At 49.1% G+C, this 19,901-nt stretch overlaps 1 protein-coding gene across 4 annotated transcripts in view; it reads right to left on the bottom strand.

Annotated features, from left to right (window-relative positions):
* Positions 1 to 14,430: 14,430 nt before the first annotated feature.
* Positions 14,431 to 19,901, bottom strand: part of LOC135383720 (gamma-aminobutyric acid receptor subunit pi-like) — a 110,681-nt gene continuing 105,210 nt past the window's right edge. For 2 of the 4 annotated variants that reach the window (XM_064613069.1, XM_064613070.1), the window contains exons 8-10: positions 18,710 to 18,835; positions 15,733 to 16,028; positions 14,431 to 14,936 (exon numbers count right to left, since the gene is read on the bottom strand). In XM_064613069.1, the coding sequence (XP_064469139.1) occupies positions 14,694 to 14,936; positions 15,733 to 16,028; positions 18,710 to 18,835 (665 nt within the window). In that variant the 3' untranslated portion in view covers positions 14,431 to 14,693. The remainder of the gene's footprint in view (positions 14,937 to 15,732; positions 16,029 to 18,709; positions 18,836 to 19,901) is intronic. The other 2 variants (XM_064613071.1, XM_064613072.1) reach the window with 1 other exon arrangement.

Here is a 19,901-nt window from a genome sequence, read left to right as displayed (position 1 = left end):
AAAAAAAGTATTGAAAGAGATTGAAACATTTATTTTACTGAAGAACAAGCTTTCGGACGGAGTCCGTCCTTCATCAGGTGCGATACATTGAACACTTGGTAGAGATATTTATACTAATGTACACCAGAGAAAGGGGACAGCGAAGGTGGTGAGGAGGAGATACAAATTCTTATTAGAGAGGACTGAGGGCGCGAAAACGAAAATATAAAAGAAAGCGATGTACAGTCGGAGCGTTAGCGGAGACCAAAACCGTTGAGAGATCTCAGGTGAGCGAACATCGTAAAGAAGACCGCTAGAAGAAATATTACACTGCTGGGGTTTGAAAGATAAACAATGGCAGCACTCGTGTTTAGCCTGCATTTTAACGTACAGAAACTGAGAAAAGGCTATCGGTTATTAGGAGTTTTGCAAAAGTTGTACATTCTTAAAATGGGTAAAAAAGAAAAAAAAAGGAAAGAAAAAGTAATGAGCAAAGAAAAATAAAATCTGGAGAAATTGTGACATGTCAGCTGAGAACACAAGGTATATGTACCACAGTTTAAAGTTAGCGGGCCCTGGAGTTGGTAAAAAAAAAAAAAAAAGGGGGGGGGATGCATTATACAATACTAAAGGGGATTGCTTCAGGTGGTCAAATGACTGATACACACGTGGTCTCCTGCAGTAGGTGAAAAAAAGGTCACGAGTTTTTATGTTTAGCAGAGGGGCAATCTTTCGGACCTTTCGGGAAAATCGGGGAAACAAGGTGATAAAGTGGGCCAGAAAAAACATTAGGACCATGTGGAGTCAAGGACTGGATCATATTTTTGTTTTACTTATTCGCATGCTTCTGATAAACCATAGCCGCGTGGTTGATGTGTCATTCTGACATATCAGAAAGGAGCAGAAATGTTTTCGGCGTACTGGAGAGGAAGTTGCAACAACGTGAGGACTGCAAAGAGTATACCTCCTTGAAACTGAATGTCGTTCACCACAGCTGAAGTGTTGGTATCGTGACGTCCTCGCGCTCTTGCCTCAGCTGTAGTTCCAGGTTTGCCAATTAAATAATACATATGCTCCAGTTACAATTATTTCTTTCTTTCATTTGTTGTGCATGTGAATCTGTACATGCAGTCATCACTTATTTTTCGTCACTGCAAGCCCTTAGATGAATTACGTATATTATAGCTGTATGTTCCGAATGACAGTATGCGTTCTGCACTGATGAGCTCTCATTTTGAGCACCATTTGTTCTGTAGCGTCTGTGAAGAGACGAGCGTCTTAGAGACAGCCATGCCTGGCGAAACTAACTTTTACGTCGGTGCGGCGGTTAGGAGACAGTAACCTCTATTTATAGGTGATCTGTGTAACGTTTATAGAGGGTATTGCCCATAGGTTACAAGATAACTTCTGAAATAGAGGGTAAAAATTTTGAAATGTTTACGCTTTACTAGAAGGTACAAGGTTTAGAGTGTAGGCATGTCGACCATAAATTCGTTCGAAGCTTACGTCCGCGCGCGCGCTCCATAGGCAAGGTCGCCCGGAGAGGAGGCCCTGGACCCTGCCCTGGGACGCGCTCGTGGGCACGCACGGCTTCTAGTTGGTTCCAGAAGAATCTCTTCCGTCTCTTTCTACGGCGGGCGCGCCGAAAACGCCTTACACAGGACCAACCTCACGGCTTCTGGAACTGCGCTGCCCGATGTCCCCCTCCTCAGTGCGCAAGAGCACGTCCACTTGACTTGAAGTGTGGATTCCGCGTCTGCCATGCGGAAAGAATAACCGCCGGCTTAGCTTGAGCACTGTAACCCGTTCTACAGCTCACAATTCACAACGGCCAACTAAGAAAATCAAGTCAGAGGCAAAGTCAGAGGCTACCGGGTAAGTACTGCAGTACCAAACGATAAAAGCAGCAGAAAAAAAGTTCCAGGTTTATTCGTATGTATAGTCAAGTCCTCACAGACCGGTACGCACGAAGAACATTGTCTTAAAGAATCGTTTTTTGCTACGCTGCTTATTGATGCGATCGTTTCAACGTACCCATGGCTTCAGTCTAAAGTTCTAACAAGACTAGCTGCTTAGACAGTGCAGCTTCATTAAATCCGTGCGGTCGGATACGTTCAAGCCCTGTCAGAAAAAGTGCGCTATAAAAATACACTAAAGGCTCTAGAAATAACAAATAAATGTTTTTACTTCCCTAATCATATTACCAGCTTTATTATATTGTTATTTCAGTGATGTAAACTTCGCTAATCATAACGCCAGCTGTATTATATTCGGGATTTCAGTTATGTATCGAAGTATCGACGATACAGTACCGAGTATCTGTATCGAAAATCGATTTCGGTTCTGTATCTTGTATCGGTATCGGAAATACAATTTTTGAGGGCATCGAGTATCGGCATCGAAGATACTTTTTTTAAGTATCTTGCCCAGCCCTGGATAGGCGCGTTAAGCGCGAAGATAGGGCGCGTTAAGTAGCCGCTCTACCCAGCTCGCTAGGTGCACTCTCTTCCTCGTACTCCGGTGCGTCTATACTAAACGCAGGCGAAGTTTCCAAGGCAGCTGATTTGTTTCCCGAACTCCCCTGTATACAAACGTCCCGCATGAGCAGCAATTACACGCTTCGGCATGCAAGTGTGAGAGCGGGAGCAGGAAAGGTCATCAAGAGCGCCACGCTCCGGGAAAGGACTGGCACCGTTTCTACTAAACAGTGTCACTCCTTACCGTAGGTGTTCAAACGGATCTGCCTGCCTAGGTTGGCGGCACGTTGCTTGGGGAATGAATAAAAGGAAGGCTCACACGTCTAGTTCTGTAATTTTCTGCACTACAGCCGTACGTGAGGGTCCACGGCCTTTAGAAATTTCAGGGCTTTCTGCACGGATTTGCGGCGCTCGAGGTTGTCGCGTGGATGGAGATCTCCCAAATCTGGAGCTCTGATACTCCACAATGCCGCACAGCTTTCAGGAGTTCACGTCTGGCGTCGGATGTAGCATGGCAGACCATTATAATGCGTTCTTCCGTTTCTAGTTCACCGCGTGGCGACAATTTGAACTAGCAGTGCGGCCAAGCTTGAAAGTGCGGGCGCAGGTGTAGGCACTGTGGGATCGGATGCGAAGCAGGAGAGAAACCTCGGCCTTGGAGAGGCCACTCGATCCGAGTTGTCTCGCGACGTAAACCCCCAAGTATTATTGCTGAGGCCACTCGATGCACAGGGTGAGGGCGCACACACGTCTCCCGTTCGCTTGTCAGGACGTAGCCTCCACACATGTATTTTGATTGTTCTGGAGCAGACGAAAATACCTGAACGCGCATGGAATTTCGGTTCGATTTTTGTAGCTGCTTTGGTCAGCTCACCAGCTCTGTCATTCCTGGAAATTCCCTTATGGGATGGCATCCACTGCAGCGATACCGTGGGACCTAAGTCTTGCCAGCTGGTGCCGGGCCTCTCATGCGAAACAGCACGTGTCAGAGTGGCGATCGATGCGTGAGATAGCACCTCGTGAATCCGTGTTTACAACGATGTTTGACAACTTGATCTGCTTGACACTTGATCAACTTCACAACGCACTCGATCTGCAGGATGGCCTTGGCTGTTTCCTTTCCTTTTAGTAAATGTATATTCTCCCCCCCCCCCCTGGATGTTTGTGGAATGTCAACTGTGATGGTGAGACCACCGTGTCTAGAGAAGTGGTGGTCTGTTCTTTTTCTTTCTTTTTTTCATGCGTAGCACGCAGCACTTCAGCGGCGACTAGGTGGGTGGACGTCTATCAGGGGCTGGTCGGGATTCACAGGTTGCAGAAGACGTACGAAGGAGCGCGCACCCGGCGCTCTGGAGTGCTTCAGTCATGCGCCCTTCACAATCACAACGGTGCCAACATGCAGCCGTTGAATCAACGTACAATTCTACAACGAACAGACGTTTCTTTTCTGCTCCTGACCGATATTCGTTTCAGGCCTAGCACCCTTGACTCGCACTATTCCCTTCACTTCCACGCACAAATCGACAAATCCACTCAGTTTCAGTGGATTGCCTGTTACTTACGCTGTTCAGGGCAGCCTGCGGGCCTGCCCTTAGGTAGCCCTACTATGAATTCGAATTTCAAACTTAATGGCACAACCGACGGAGACCTGAACGCCCTTTCTACGCTCAATCCAGACATACCTCCAGCGCCACCCCCAGAAGACCTCGGCGAGCTTCACGTCAACGCAAATCCTGCAAGCTCTGGCACACAATCTGCTGCCCGAGATCATGGCAGTGACCGTCATCTGTACAACACGGAAGACGACTCCGCGCACTCCGCTGTCGGTTTCCAGTTACCACGTCAACAACGGAAGCGCCGACGGCAGCAGGATCGGCGCCACAGCACCTCCAGCGATGCGTCAGTGAAAAGCGCAGGCGTAAGAGCTATTTGGTCGGCGGAAACACGTACAGTACATCTCAGGCCAATTGGTACCGGAAACAGCATATCATCTCTTCGTGTAATCAAGCTCGAGCAACTCCTCGAATCGGAGGCGCCAAATGAGATCGCTGAAATACGCATTAACCGCAATAAAAACATTGTTGCAGCAGACGTCAAGACCTGGAGGCGTCAACAAGCTTCTGTCCCTAAATTACCTATGTGCCATCCGCGTTCGAGCCTTTGTACCTCCACCACCAGGGTCGGTCATAGGATTAATCCGTGTACACAATACATTCGTGAGCGACAACTGTATTACGTCACGCATGCCTTCTGACATACCAATAATCAGTGTTCACCGACTTGAGAAAGAAGGAGAGTGAGTGAAGGTGGCTTTCTCCCACGGCCCATTGCTGACAACGTACACATTGGGGTAGTAAACTTCCCGGTGACCTCTTTTTGAATCCACCCTATGGAGTGCCTGAAATGTGGACGTTTTGGCCATGCTAGCGCTGCCTGTCATCGAGACCAAGTGTGCGGAAAGTGTGCATGGGATCACGAGGCTCACAATTGCGCAAATGAAAGTTGCATCAAGTGCGTGAACTGCGGTGGACAACACATGATGACCGGCAGGATATGTCCAATACAAAAACTCGAGACAGCGGCATACAGGCTCAGCCGCTCCAATGAGCTATCAATCAGGGAGGTCAAGAGGATAATGCGCCAGAGGAATGCTAAGCACACTTTGACACATCCACAGCCACACCCATCACAGCCACCGGTACACCCCTGCACAGAGAAGGCTGAGAAAGCGATCAAATCAAGAGTGTCAGAAGTTTGTTCTGCAGCTCCACCTTCTCAGCGCACTGGTTCATACGAAACCGCATTGAATAGCAAACAGTCCAACCTACGCGCAGGCCCGTGTCCTCATCCTTTAGACCAGGCACATGAGCGACAGCTCCCTACTCATACTGGTACCAAAGGTGAAGCTGGATTCAATGGCGACTTACTCGTCAAAAGCTCAGCACGTCGAGACGTCCGCTACTTCCGTGGGATACTTCTAAGGGGGATACGGGACTTTCTAGCACTTTTGGCTACTCCACAACGGACCCTGGCCGTCTTTTTAACGCCGTAGTGGCGTAAATGGACAGTCTGCCAGCTGTCAGCAATCAGTGACGCCCCGAAGCAATATGGAGGGACACCACAAAATACTGCAATGGAATTGTGCCGGGCTGCCCCCCCCCCCCCCGTCCCAAGCTGTCAGAACTGCAACTCCGACTAAGGAAAACCTTCTACAGTACCCTGGCTCTTCAGGAAGTCAACGACCCCACACATGCTATATAAGGAGTTTCATCAAGTACACCTCACCCGCCATCCCCAGCTTTAAACACGGCAGTGCAGCCATCTTCGTCCACCAAGACAGCCCACATCATCGTCTACCATCCAAGCATCTGACAGACGACACGGCGGAATGTGTAGCGGTTCATGTTATGCTAGGCCACCACAAGATCAACGTAGTGTCCATCTACATCAGGCCCCAGGCAGCGGGACGCCACCTCACTCCTTCGTACATAACAAAACTACGACAGGCTTTTAGTGGACCCATAATTATATGTGGCGACTTCAATGCCCACCATCCGCTCCTGAGTTCGAAAACAACAGATAAGCGTGGCAAGGACATTGCCGCTTGCCTTGAAGGCTCGGACCTAGTGGTAGCTAATACCGGTGAAGCCACGTTCTTCTGTCACCCTCACTCTAATGCCATAGACGTTACCGTACACTCTTCCGACATCCCGGTACACTGGGCCGTCTTATTCGACACCTGGGGAAGTGACCATTCTCCCATGGAGATCACGTTGGCCTGCAAGAAAAAGGAATCGAAGAGGCGATGCACAGTAATAAACTGGGAGATATACCGCGCAAGATTTTCCCCAGATTGCATGGACATATGGAGCACCATAGGGCAGTGCTTAGCTCGTGCATCGGCCACCATCAACGTTTCTTGTGACGACCCCAAGCCGGATCTGAAGTACTTGCGCCTATGCGCAGCCCGCCAAGGAACTCAGCGCATTCTGCGACGACTGCCTTCTGCTGAGAACACAGGCCAGAGTACCGTCGAGTGTCCTCAGTACTACGTCGCTATGCAAATAAGCTTTGTCGCGCGCAGTGGAGGTCATTTTCTGCATCGCTAAACGAGCACACACCGGCGAGGAAGATATGGGTCGTTGCAAACGCATTGATGGGTGCACCAGTAAACAAATTCCAGTCGCTTCCTTGGCCATGGCCAGGAACTCTTCAGTAGAGGAGCTCGCTGAAGAATTGGCAACTTCGGCGAAGGAAGGGACATCCCTGCCTCGAGCTTCATTCCACACGTGGCGGCACCCGACGTTGACTCCGCATTTGCATTGAGTGAGCTACAACATGCTTTACATCGCCTACAGGCGAAGTCATCCCCGGGCGTCGACGGCATTACCTATCAGGCCCTGTGAAACCTCCCATCGTACGACTTTCGACTACTTTTGGACTACGTCAACCAGGTGTGGACATCAGGCAACATCCCCCCCCCCCCCCCGAGTGGCGCGAGAGCATCGTTGTTCCTGTGCTAAAGAAAAGTAAACCTGTCAACGACATACGCTCTTACCGGCCGATCTCCCTAACTTCCTGCGTCGCTAAGCTCGCTGAACGCATATCTGCACAGAAAGCTCGCCTTTTTCCTCGACATGAAAGGCATTCTTCCGTAGCAAATGACCGAATTCAGAGTCCACCTATGTGCGACAGATGCTTTACTCGACTTTATTTCTGACGTGGATCAGGCAACTGAGTTCAAAAGGAAGACCGCTGCAGTATTCCTTGACATTGAATGGGCCTTTGATGCCGTATCTTCTAACACCGTGATGCTGGCTCACAAGGCAGCTGAGATTAGAGGGAGACCGTCCACCTTCATGCACGGTTTTCTAAATGAGCGTACTTTTAGGGTGTGCCTGTGGACGATACTCAGCCTATCCAGACGCCAGAATCTCGGTTTGCCGCAGGGCTGTGTACTCAGCCCTCTTCTTTTCAATCTGGTTCTCTCTGGCCTACCCAAGTCATTACCGAAATCTATTCCGCAACTACACTGCTCCATTCATGCCGATGGCATCTGCGTATGGGTTTCAAGCGAGAACCCTGAACAGCTCAGCCAAGCCATTCAAGATGGCATTACTGCGGTGGATAGCTACGTCACTGCAAGCGGGCGAGCTTTCCCAGATCAAAACACGATATATGCTCCTAGGGAGTGGAGAAAGGTGGCCTCCACTACCTCCGCCTTCTTTGCACGGTGCTCCCTTAACAAGAGTTAGGATCCAACACATACCTTCACATTGTGATCGACAGCCGCTTATCGTGGAGAAATGAAGAAATGACAAGAGAACTGAAATCTAGATGTCTGTCGACAAAGGAACCTCGCCCGACGACTTGGATGCACGGCATCTGGATGCCCTCAGCGCACGGTGGTGGCCATTCATAAGGTTACGCCCGTTGCCAAGATCCTATACGGCCTCCCATGCGCTCGCCCAAGTCCATCTGCACTTCAGAGCCTGGAGCAGATTCATAGGAAAGGCCTACGAAACGCCCTCAGCCTTCCTGGTTTTGCGCGTAACAAGGCCGTGTATTCGGAGGCACTAGCGCTACCTCTTCTCATACACTCAGCAGCTCCTCTAACAACTTACGCACTTACACAGAACCACCGCTGGCAATGCCCACATCGGGAGACTGACAAACTGCACGGAATCTCGCTTCGCAGCCACCATCCGCACTTTCACCGAGGTAGTGTCCGCGCCACCTGCAATGCCTCGTAAGAAGCCGCCTTGGACAACTTCCGAAATTCACAGCGAGCTATACCTAGCTGGACTTTGGAAGAAAAATGAGCTCTCTGACGCGGTTGTTCAGTACCTTGCAGTGGATGCCCTCTCATAAGGGAATTTCAGGGAACGACCTAGCTGATGAACTGGCCAAAGCAGCTACAAAAATCGAACTAAAAGGCCAGGCGCCTTCAAGTAGTTTCGCCTGCTCCTGAGCTATCAAAAGACATGTATGGAGGTTACATCCTGATATTCGAACGGGAGACGGGTCTGCAACCCCACCCTGTACAACAAGTGGCCTTTCCAAGGCTGAGGTTTCCCCCCTGCTTCGCATCCGATCTCGTAGTGCCTACTTCCAGTCCAAATTGTCGTCAATGCGGTGAGCCACATTATAATGGTGTGTCCGGCTACATCCGATGCCAGACGGGAACTCCACAAAGCAGTGCAGCACCCTGGAACGTCAGAGCTACAGATTGAGGAGATCGTTCGTCCTCTGAGGCATCGTTCCTTCCAGGTTAGTTCCATCGCGCCGATTAAGTGACCATGCGGTAAAAACCTGGCGACAAGGATCTCTAACAAATCAGTGCACCCTGTGAATGAGCGTGTCGATAGTCGTACCCGGTGTGCTCTGTGCACATAAGTCGGGACACCCCTCGCCCGGTGTTCCATTGGTTTCCTCAAACGATTTACAACGATGACTGGGCACGTTAGGGGTGACGTGCCCGTTACGTTTCCCTCCTTTTGAGAGAGAGAGTAGAGCGAAGCCTTTAATCACGAATTAAGTGACGGATGGACGCTGTTCCTTTTATATTACTGTCATGGTAACGGCATTTTTCGTCCCGAGTGGATAAATTGTTGCACTGCAGTGCCCCTTAAACTTCATTACCGCAAGACGCCATTGGTAAGTCCATTCTCCGCATGCAGTGCACTGGTCCTACACAAACAAGGCACTACCGCACTGTTGTGACGCACGTGACTCGCTTTTCTGGGCGCTTGTGTTTTCCTTCAACGTAGCCTTTTGCATTACAAAGCCTGTTCGTTTCTCGTACGTTCGAAATGTCCCAGAGAAGGAGTGAATGGGGAATACGTCGAGAACAAGCACAAAGTGACTTAGTTGTTGGCTTTATGCCTTTCTGACAATGACATATTGTCGCGTTATGTCCCTTACGTAAATAAGGAATTATCTCAAAACTAGCAACCCTGGATACCCTATATTTTCGATTATATTTTATTACGGCCAAAGTCTCATTACAGTCGGAAGTATCATCGCACCAATAATTCTTTAATCCCCAAACGTCTCATTACGGCCAAAATCTCATTTTTACCAAATGTGTCTAATTACGGCCAAAGGTACATACATTCAAGTACAAGTCAAAATGTCATGCTTATTGCAACTTGGGTAGCCATAAGGGCACACTGCATGGCTTATACCCTGCTGAATGCACATTCACACCGGGCTGCACAGTTGCATCATGTCATATTATGGTCCGAGAGCAGTATGAGTCCACCTTTGGTCAAACGGAGATTTTCGCCATAATGATACCCCTGAGGATAAAGGGATTATTGGTCGTCTTGAGACTTTTGTCCGTAATGAGACATTAGCGTAATGAGACTTCTGCGTAATGAGATGGATATTTTCAAGTGGTCGGGGTAACTCGGTACTGTAACTAATCTACTTTTTCGGCAAGGTTTAATTTAACTGGTTGCTTTTGAACTCCAGAAACTTAATCAGAAACTCGTTCATTTTTTCAGCAAACTTTCTCAAAGTAATCATCAAATGATTCCCTAAGGAACAACAACAACAACTGTATAACAGGATAATGACTGGGGAGTTTCATCGCCGGGGGCGATATACTCTACCCCATTGCTGGTGGTGATGCGGGAAATAAAATAATGAGCCCCTTCACAATAAGGATCGAAGTCCTGTTGTGTCCAGAAAGGCGAAGAGAGCCTTGAGTGCAGAGCGTTGGTGTGCTGGATGTGGCCAGGGACCAACCAATTTTGTGTGAGAGAGGGGGCGGGAGTCTAGCTCGTTGAGGGATCCGGAAAGTACGGGTTCGGGAATGATGGGAATGTGCGCGATGGAGAAGAATGCTCTAGATCTTCAACAGCACCGCAGTGGCTGCAGTGGGGAGAGGCAACTTGTCCCTGAACTAATGCGGCATCTTGACGAGAGATATGTGCAGGCATGTGGAAAGCGAGCGCTGGATCAACTCTGCGCAGCATGGCGAGGGGGAGAATGTCAGCGGTCCGTTGGCGGGTAGCCAGAGGAGTCACCAGGCGTCGAAGTAGGGACCGACGATCTCCTCTTATCAGTGCAATACGCGTCCGTCTCCGAGACGAGAGAGCTGCTTCGGCGGCGCTGTCAGCCTGTTCGTTGCCTTCGACACCGCAATGGGCTGGAACCCATTGGAGAACGAGCCTGTGCCCTGCTTCGTAGACAAGTTTGTAAGCCATTAACACAATAACAAACAACGTTGGGCTAGTTGGTAAGCATACGACATGGTCTGACGTAGTCCGTGTTTTTTGTGCGCATTCTACCATGCCATTAACACATCCATACCCAACGAGGCGGAGGAGCCTCGGATGCAAGAATTTTCAATTGCTTGTAGCGCAGATGTTGAGTCAGTAAATACCACCCAATTTCGTGGTGTAAAGTGAACGATGTGCTGCAGAAAGAAAAGTATGGCATAGAGTTCCGCAGCTGCGGATGAGGTTTGATGCGAAAGGCGAAGTCTTTCAACTACGCCCTTCGGATGGGATGACGAATGCCGACGCGGACTTGCCATTTCGAGATGCGCCAGCGGTGTATCCGGAAAAGAAGTTTCTCATCAAATATTGGTATAGCTTTCGTACATCAAACCTTTTATAAAACGTCTTGAAGCCGCCATTGTGAGATGAAGGTCTGAATTAATTATAGAAATGTCAAGAACTAAAAGGTGTATATTAGGTAACAAGTCATTGAATGTAACTCGTTGCTTGTCCCCAAATACCTGAGGAAGTTTTCACTATCCGTAACTTCGTTAGTAACTTATTTTCATTTTTGCAAACAACTCAACAGGTATTGAGTTCCGTTTGTCGATAACTTCCTCATCTCTGACACTTTTTACAAATCAAGCAAGATAAATAGTGAAATAGAGTTCGAACCTATTTTCACAAAGTACACTTTTACATCGTCGCAACAGTGATGAAAAAGATAGGGAATTACAGGAATTCGCGACTTTTCGGCGAGTCTGCACCCTCCAGGCAGGAAGAAACGATTCTTTTTCTCTTTTTCGAGGTATGCATCAATCGCAACACTAGAGATACCATAGAGATAGAGATCGCAACAATTACCAGGTCAAATAAAGTAGGCACACACACGACTCGGTAACGTATGAAGTTCATAAAGTGGTGCGTGTCTGGGGATAGATGGCGCCAAGCAAAAAAAACAATGTTTCGTTTCACGCTGCGTCTCATTTTGTCTCTCCTCATTTCATACAGCAGCTCTGCGATTGATTCACCAATTTTCACAGGAGAATGGTCGATAAGTTTGAGGTTTCCCAAGGCAGACATCGCAGTTATTCGGGTACATCCCACGTTTCAGAATGGTAAGTGAAATGCTAGCTGAATTCCACTAGATTGAAAACTCGGATCGCTCCCTACGCCGCCCTGTTCGGGGGTCCCTATGGAACATTCACAGAAGTTTGCTCTGTGACGACTATGGAAAGGTCACTACGATGTCGAAGTACAGGTAGTTTCTTTGACTGTCAGGTCACTACGATGTCGAAGTACAGGTAGTTTCTTTGACTGTTAGGTACTGACCTATAGACAAACTATAAACCTAGGGGAACCTGAACGAAAGCAAAGTCACGTCGTGTGGTGGTACGCGTACGTACATGTGTGTCGTTTCATGGACATGCACCTTAGACCGTGATGATAGGTACCTCGGCCGCCGATGTTTGGTCCGACAACGTGGGATTTTGCGTATTCGTAGGTTGAGGATCAGTACCTGATACATGGGTAGGTTGAGGTGCAGCGTGTTGAGTTTCAGAATGTTGAAACTAATAGCTAACGCAAACTTAACTGACGACCATTCGGATGGCCGAGTGGTTAAATGTGTCCAGTCGTTGGCGGCAGCCGAGGTCGTGTTGAAGACTGGGAGGTGCTGGGTTCGAATCGTAACACCGGCTGTGTTGTCTGAGGTTTTTCTTGTGTTTTCCGGCAGACTTTTCAGACGATGGAAGCGCAAAGGTGCAGGCGAGCTGGTACATTGTAAAACGACGAAAAACGTGAGCCAAGGAGGAGGAGGAGGAGGTGTGTCTGTGTTTCTTTGTGCTCTTTGTCTCAGGTTCTTCGTCGTTTTTCAGGCGAGTGTCGGTACAGTTCCCAGCACAAGACGCGGATGAGCAGCTCAGAGCTCCGAGGTCACCTTCCTCTTCACTTCCTTTCAGCGACCTCCGCTGCTATGGATAACCTCACATCCTAGCATCCGACCTACTCAACACCTAATCGCCAGCCGGTACTTCTGCCAGAGCCCGAACTCTGACGTCAGAACCTGTGCCAGCAAGCGAAGGTTCATCGACACACATCGCTTGGTGGATTTCTGCCGCCAGATGCCCGTTCCAGTCATGCACATGTCGACATTGTAGGGCCACTCTCGCCGAGTCCCACGGGTTCTGCGGCAACGGTTTCCCTTGTACCCTCACCTGCGTCGACAGGTTCCGTGATATTCCTATTCCCGACATCACCGCCGCACCCGTCACCAAAGCCTTAGTTGTTGGTTGGATTAGTTAGTTGAGGCTGCCCGCTACCATAACCAAGGATACATCAACATCCTCTGCATGATCGGGTCTACTCGCATTCGAACAACTGCGTACCAATAGCAAACGGGGTCCTCGAGCGATTCCACAGACAGCTCCAGCCAGCGATTTACCCAGAATTTCGTCCTTGGGGGGGGGGGGGGGAGGGGGCTGCAAGGGGGTGTATTTACAAGCTGTTACTCAATATTGTGTAGTCTCACAAGATGTTAGGGGGATCTCTTGTAGGTTTGGGGGTGGGGGGTTAGGGGGGTCTGGATGAATCTCTGCCTCCAGTCACTCGCGCTTATTCTGTAGGTGAATCCAGGACCGAAGTGCTACAGTTTGTACCGCTGGGCTTCCGTTCGGCCATCAAATAGGATGTCGGTTGTACAGTTTCCCAGGTGGCACGACCGTTGCGCATCCCTGGTGACTTCTTCCCGTCATAGGACAACCTTCTGCTGGACTATACCACATACCGTCAGCCTTCCCCGATCAATCATCCAATCTCTATTGAACCTATTACTTCATTTACCTGTCAAACCAGCCCCACATAACTTCCTCCCACGCTGAAAACCACCACGCATGCATTCATCCCTAAAGATTCAGTCCGCTACAGCCACAATATGACGGCCCCTTCCGAGTCCTCTCCCGTGACTATCACCATTTCACTCAACCTCCCTCTCGGCGATAAGTTATTTGCAAGGTACACCTCAAACATGCCTTCTTCGAAATTACGCACCCAGAACCAGCAGACCCACTTCCAACCCCTGGTACACCTCTCCCATAGCCACCAACCACGAAATCTCAGCGACAGATGCTGGGCACTACCGCTTTCCTGCGGGAAGACGTCAGGTAGCGACGACAACATTGTGAGATATTGAAGGTATCACGTGACAGAGATACTCGGTGGATCCTTGGTCAACAGCGACGATTTCTCTCTGCTGACTCCTAAGAATAAAGCGTTATGGCTATGCCACAGAAGGAACTCTGTTTCGTTCCATCGCCAGACGGATGTCAAAGGCTTGTTGATATGAGATTTATCTTAGCTAAGTATGAGTCAGCACATGTGTGTTTAGCTTTTAAAAAAGAATCTTTCCCTCAACGTACTTGCACACGAACAAAGTAACCCCTGTCTCATTTTCAAATCACGCACTAGTTACGTTCAAGTGTTATTCATGTGTGGTTGTATAATTAAGGATAATGTAGCTGTTTCTGCCATGTTGGGTCATGTTACATTCAAGGCTCTTACGCATTCCACTCCTGATCTGTATCAGTCAACCGCCACAGCTTAATTAAACATAAAATTGGGGTTTTCTGAGGCAAAAGTTCTCTGTACGTCCTTCTGTGTTTGGTTGACCTCTTTGTATAGCAACCGCTACATAAGATAGGGGAGGCCTTGTCGGTCATAGTTTTGGCAAGAAACCAGACGAACATACGTCAAGATATACACATGAGTATATTAATTACTGCATACGTTAATCTGTAAAGCTCGCATCCTATGTGTATTTCTACAGAATACATATTCATGGTATTACAGACTGCGTCTCGTGCAGCCGCATTGCTAACAAACGAAAGCCTATAGTATATAGTAGAGCGCACAGCTCGTAGAGTCTCGCACCAGATGGTGACAACATTAGAAGTCCTGGCTGTCTAGCAAAGCAATATACACACTCGAATACAAGAGCTTTTTCCCTATCCTTCTACCATGTAGAGAAGTAGAGGTAGTAGGCCCAATAGCATGCAATGACGAGACCAAAAATAGGCCCAAATGCACACCGAGCACCACGGTCGTAGTAGTCTTGGTCCACCTCCGCGACGCTCATTGTCACTGGAGTCTGCGTAGAACTCTCCACCATCAGCGTGTATCCATGTGCGGTGTAGTACCGTTCACATGATCCAGTGCCCGTCTCCTTTAAGCGTTTCTTTTCCCACATCTGAGATTTCTGGGCGAAAATGGAAAGAAGACGATTATCATCGCTGGACGTTAGGTGGCGGGATACATGACGCGGCAAAAGCATCCCTGGCAAAGGGAACTTTACATATTTATGCACAAAGCGGATCAAGGAGGATCATTCCATGCGATATTATCCAGTGGCCCTGCTCGACCGTCGCGAGTTCGATTTTCCGAAGGTATCATGGATACCCCGCGTCATCCTGGGATATCACATGTCTCTGTCAATATTACTGGGCCCTACCCAGTACAGCGACGTGACTGCAGCGCTACTCAGGCTCCCCAAGGAAACAATACTTCCTGGCAAGCTATGATGACTGAACCAACAGCAACCAGTGCGGGAACAGTCTAAAATATGATTTTGCATACAACTATTCGCTCTTTTTTCCTTTTTTGAAGGGAAGAGCAATCCGACTCGTGTATCACTTGTTTCCTTACAATAGATGGCCCGTGCTATCGGAAGGCATTTCCTGCAGATACCAAGCAACATTGAACTATATTCTCGAATCTCGGTGCACGCGGGGTCCAAGTTTACAAGGGGATTTATCCTTACGATCCAGACCGAAGGTCAGACTTCTTCAGCAGGAGGTTCATGGCTCAGCATGAGATAATGGGGTTCGAACAATCTGCCAAAACTAATTTCTTTCTCCAGTTTCGATATTTCGTTCGTCGGATGGGCCCAAGTTCTGGCAAGAAATGCCAGCTGACCAAGAAATGTAGGCTATCTCTGAGACGTTTGTGATTTTTCCAAATTCTGGTGACACCATCGTGTAGCATTCGTCACTTACTGCTGAACAAGCAATGGCGTAGTGGAAGAAGGCTGACACGATGAACACCTGGCAGATAGCGATCCAGATGTCGAGAGATGTGAGTAGCTCTTCTCCCCGTAGCATCGTCTTCAGCTGGATAGAATGTACACCGACGCAAAGAAGTGATGCCGAAGGTAAGAGCACACCTGCACCTTTGAACCACGCCCCCGCCCATGCAAACACAACGCTCAGTGCTCCAGGCAGCCACAGGGTTAAGATGCTCGAGAATGGGCTTCGTGGAAAAGAGAAGGCCACATGAAGGACCTGGTGAGTGCCTATGTGGAGAAGTGAGAGTGCCAGCTATGTAACTGCCGTGAAGCAAATTCGATTCACAACTTTGACTTCAAAGCCAATGGATATACACAGCTATGTACAAGAAGCAAGACGGAAGAGGAAAAAAGCTCGGAAAGCCGCGTAATATTGTTTCACAGACGTATGTATGTGGTTTATGAATTTCTAGGGAAGGCTTTGAAACAGTTCAATATTTGTATACACAGCCATCAGTGTAGCGAGTGCAGACGAGCTGTTTTTGGACGTCATGCTCTCTTCGGAGCGGCGAAGCGCCTAAGGTGTCATGATGACCTTCTCAGGATAGTAATGGGGGTGGAACCGTCCTAGAATACTGATTGCACTACATACCGTTATTCGTGCGTTTTCACAGTTTTGTAAACGCCCGTTGTAAAGAGAACGCTCGGCAACTAAACGACACAAAGAGTAGCACGTCCTGCATGCACACCCAGGAGCATCGGTTTCAGTTGGCGTAGTCCCTATGCAACGCAAAGGATGACACACTTCGACATCCCTTTGGATTCACAGCGTGATCCCAATCATGGCTCCCCATGAGGGACGTCGGCACTAATCCTTAATTGCGGATAAAATGCGGACATCCGCGAGCACCGAAGAGACGCGATTTCAAAACGTTTTATTCCTTCCCGTAAACCAGGATGTCACGCAGATATTCACGCGGAACCGCGAATATAACCTCACCCGCGCACTCTACCCGGGCTATGCCCTGTATCAGAGAGCATTAGGAAAAGGAGGCGCGACTTCAATGGACGGTCGCACCCGTCCTCAGTCCATTCCGAAACTATAGTGTCATTTATTTTATTCCTCGTTGACCACGATATCGAAAATCCCACGCTTAATAGTGGTGTAATTTGACTGCTATTCGATGGAATACGTGACAAGAACGGACGCCGGATGTTGAGAGTAGCTATGCCGGAATTCCCTCTGTCGAAAAAGGCGAAAACCTCATTCATTAAACCAAGGTTTTACACCAATCAGAGCACGGTCTTGAGCAAAGGGATGCTGCGGCCGCGCGAGGCAGACATTCACACGAAGATGTTGCACGTGAAAAGGGTAACGAAGCCTTTAACATCTGCGCGCCGCCCTCTCACTTTTTCTGTTGCGGAGGGACGTCACGCTGATGTAGTTGCTGCCGGGGCTTCCGCAGCTGCAGAAGCATCGCTGGCCTTTAAAATTCGTTTACTTAATATCTAAGCACTTTACAAAACAAAAAATGTTCCAAATAAATTGTCGGCCGATGCTAAACATAGTGATACATGTTTCATGGGCGGAATTCCGGATGCTACCTTCCCCTTAAATGTCTTTTTGCGCTGTGACGCCCGAAGGCGCGAAGTCGTGCGGCGGGGCGGGGCTTTGCTACGGCACGCTGCGTTTCGTTTCTTGTGCTTCTGTTCATACAAGTACAACGTCGTGAACCAGCGCAACTGACCAACGTTTTCCTTTCCTTTTCTTTCGTTTCCTTGAGCACGTGCGTCACCACAGCAACATCCGTGTATAGCGACCAACCAGCGCAAGGAATTGTGGTATGATGTGCTCCGGCGAGCGCTATCGCGCAACATCAGGAAAAGAACATGCTACTCCTAAAGCGTGTCCATCGTTGGCAGGGCATGCGGGTCCAAGCCATACCTTTCTTTCTGTCCGAGTAAAAAGGCTCAACCGCATGATGCGTTCTCTCAGCATTGGGTCGATTGTGGAGCGGCAAGCCACAGCGGCAGCGTTGCCGCAGACGCCGTTCTTGAAGTCCGAGACAAGCAGATCTTGACGGTAAGCGACGGAAATGGCGCGCACAAGTGGCCAATCAGAGATTAACCTCAGAGATGAGGTCCATCCGGTCGGGAGACCTCATAGATGGCGACACGCGGAATTGCCCAGATAGCTCATGTGGATCGCGTTCGGCAGAAGATTGTTGCGCACGTTAAAAACGTAATTTAGTGTGAGCGTCCAACACGCAAAACACAGAGAGAAGTGTTGAACAGATTCGTGAAGATGCGAACTGGGATGCTACTCTCGCTTCGTGTATTTGGGTGCGTTGTGAATAGCGGGACCGGCATTCATAAAAAATGTCTCGGTGCGTGCGCATTGCTGCAGTATATTGTTCGTTATAATACGAGTATGTTATCGCTAAAAAGCACCTATGTTTGAGACTTTTTCACTCGTTATAAAAGTGTTTATCAAGCCATGTGGAGTTTCTCTCCTTGAGAGAGTACGAGAACGCTCGCATGTGACACCATCCTCACGCTGCATGCGGTTAGCTTTGGGCTTTTCTCGACAGCGCCGCTTGTCCCTGAGAAAAGCTAAGCGTTCTGCCGCTCGAAAAATGCCTCAAGACAAACCTCCATGAAGCTAATTTTTTAAACGTAGTTCGCGCGGCAGACTGTCACGCGCGTTCCGCGGCCAGTTGTTCGCCGGCACCAGCTCTATGGGACGAAAAAACAGCGGACGGCGGGGGGGAGGTCTTGCTCTGATGTCAGTGTTGCCAGAGTACAAAGTGAAAGCTTAGTGAAACCAGTTCTCGAAGAAATGCACTTAATATTGTAAGCAGAGGAGGACGAGGAAGACGCTATTAAACGGAAACGTTCTATTTTCTCCTTTGACTTTGGTTGATGTAACGGGAGCGTTACAATTTTGGCGCAGTCGACAGGATCGTCACCTAATTTGCAGTGTGGGTGGAATTCTTTCTCCGTCCGGTTCCTGATGACGGGGTCGTCATCACAGCATACCAACCTCACGATGAAGATCGACAAGAGTTGCCTCCACAGGCCTCTACAAAGGATCTCTGTAAAGGATTGAGTTGTGTTTGCATGACCATTATGAGAATTTGTATGAGCGAAGTATGTTATATTTGCCCAAATTGTAACATCTGGCATCATCCGCCCACGTCTGGTGTTGTTGGGGGATGTTTGCTCATTTTCCTAACGAGCCTGCGACGAAGGTTGACCCGACTGGTAATGTCAGTGGGGAAAGGGAAAGGGAATGGCATCGTTGCAAGTGCAGGGGAGCTGGGGTCCTCCAGGCAACTCGATCCGTCGCGACGGCCATAAATCTGGGTTCTGGCGCCGGAGGCATGCACTGACCGAAGTTAGGTCGTGCACGGGTTGACACCTCGAAACGTTGGTCGTAAATCGCGTGGAGAGAGTGTGCAATCGGGCGGTTCTGGTCTGGAGAAGTATTTAAACTGGGCCAACCATGAGCTGTAACCCTTTGAACCCAGGCCGCCCGATTGGAAGCCTTCAGCGGGGGTTGTGGCCCTATCTGTCACCCTTTTAAGCGGCCGCAGCGACGGAGAGAGGACTGGGAGCCGGACTTCGGAACATGTAACATCCAGTCCAGTGTGTAAATCTTGTAAATATCCCTATGTACCATAGTCTCCAGTGAATAAAGCCCGTATAACCGTCATCTGAGTCGGGCTTTAATCAGTGCCTACCGAGCAGATTCCCAATCATCCCTTCATCGAACTCGGAGCGGCGGAGAAGGATTTGGACACTTCGGGCACATCGTCATCGCCCATCCGACCCCGCCACTCGGGACGAGAAGAACGGACAACAACAACATCGAGTTCGAGTTTTTACTATCTCCTACAATACTTAATTGAGAAGAGTAAGTTGGACTCCACGGCTCTACTTGCTAAAGATGCGATCAAGGTGAACATGAAGACGTCGGATTTTGAGCAGCTTTTGGCCTCCTGCTTCGCCTCGTCTGCTTCCTTCAGCCTTGCCCAGTGAAGCATCTCCCGTGGCGGACCCGAACCTGGCTTTAGTTTGGCAACAGTTGGCCCAAACCCAGCAAGTACTTACTAATCTCCTGGCGTCTAAGCTGGGACACGATAGACCTAAGTTCGAACT

The sequence above is a fragment of the Ornithodoros turicata genome, chromosome 2 (genome assembly GCF_037126465.1).
Source record: "Ornithodoros turicata isolate Travis chromosome 2, ASM3712646v1, whole genome shotgun sequence".
Taxonomy (NCBI): domain Eukaryota; kingdom Metazoa; phylum Arthropoda; class Arachnida; order Ixodida; family Argasidae; genus Ornithodoros; species Ornithodoros turicata.
The sequence above is the reverse complement of the archived record's forward strand: the minus strand, read 5'-3'. Positions and strand labels throughout refer to the sequence as shown.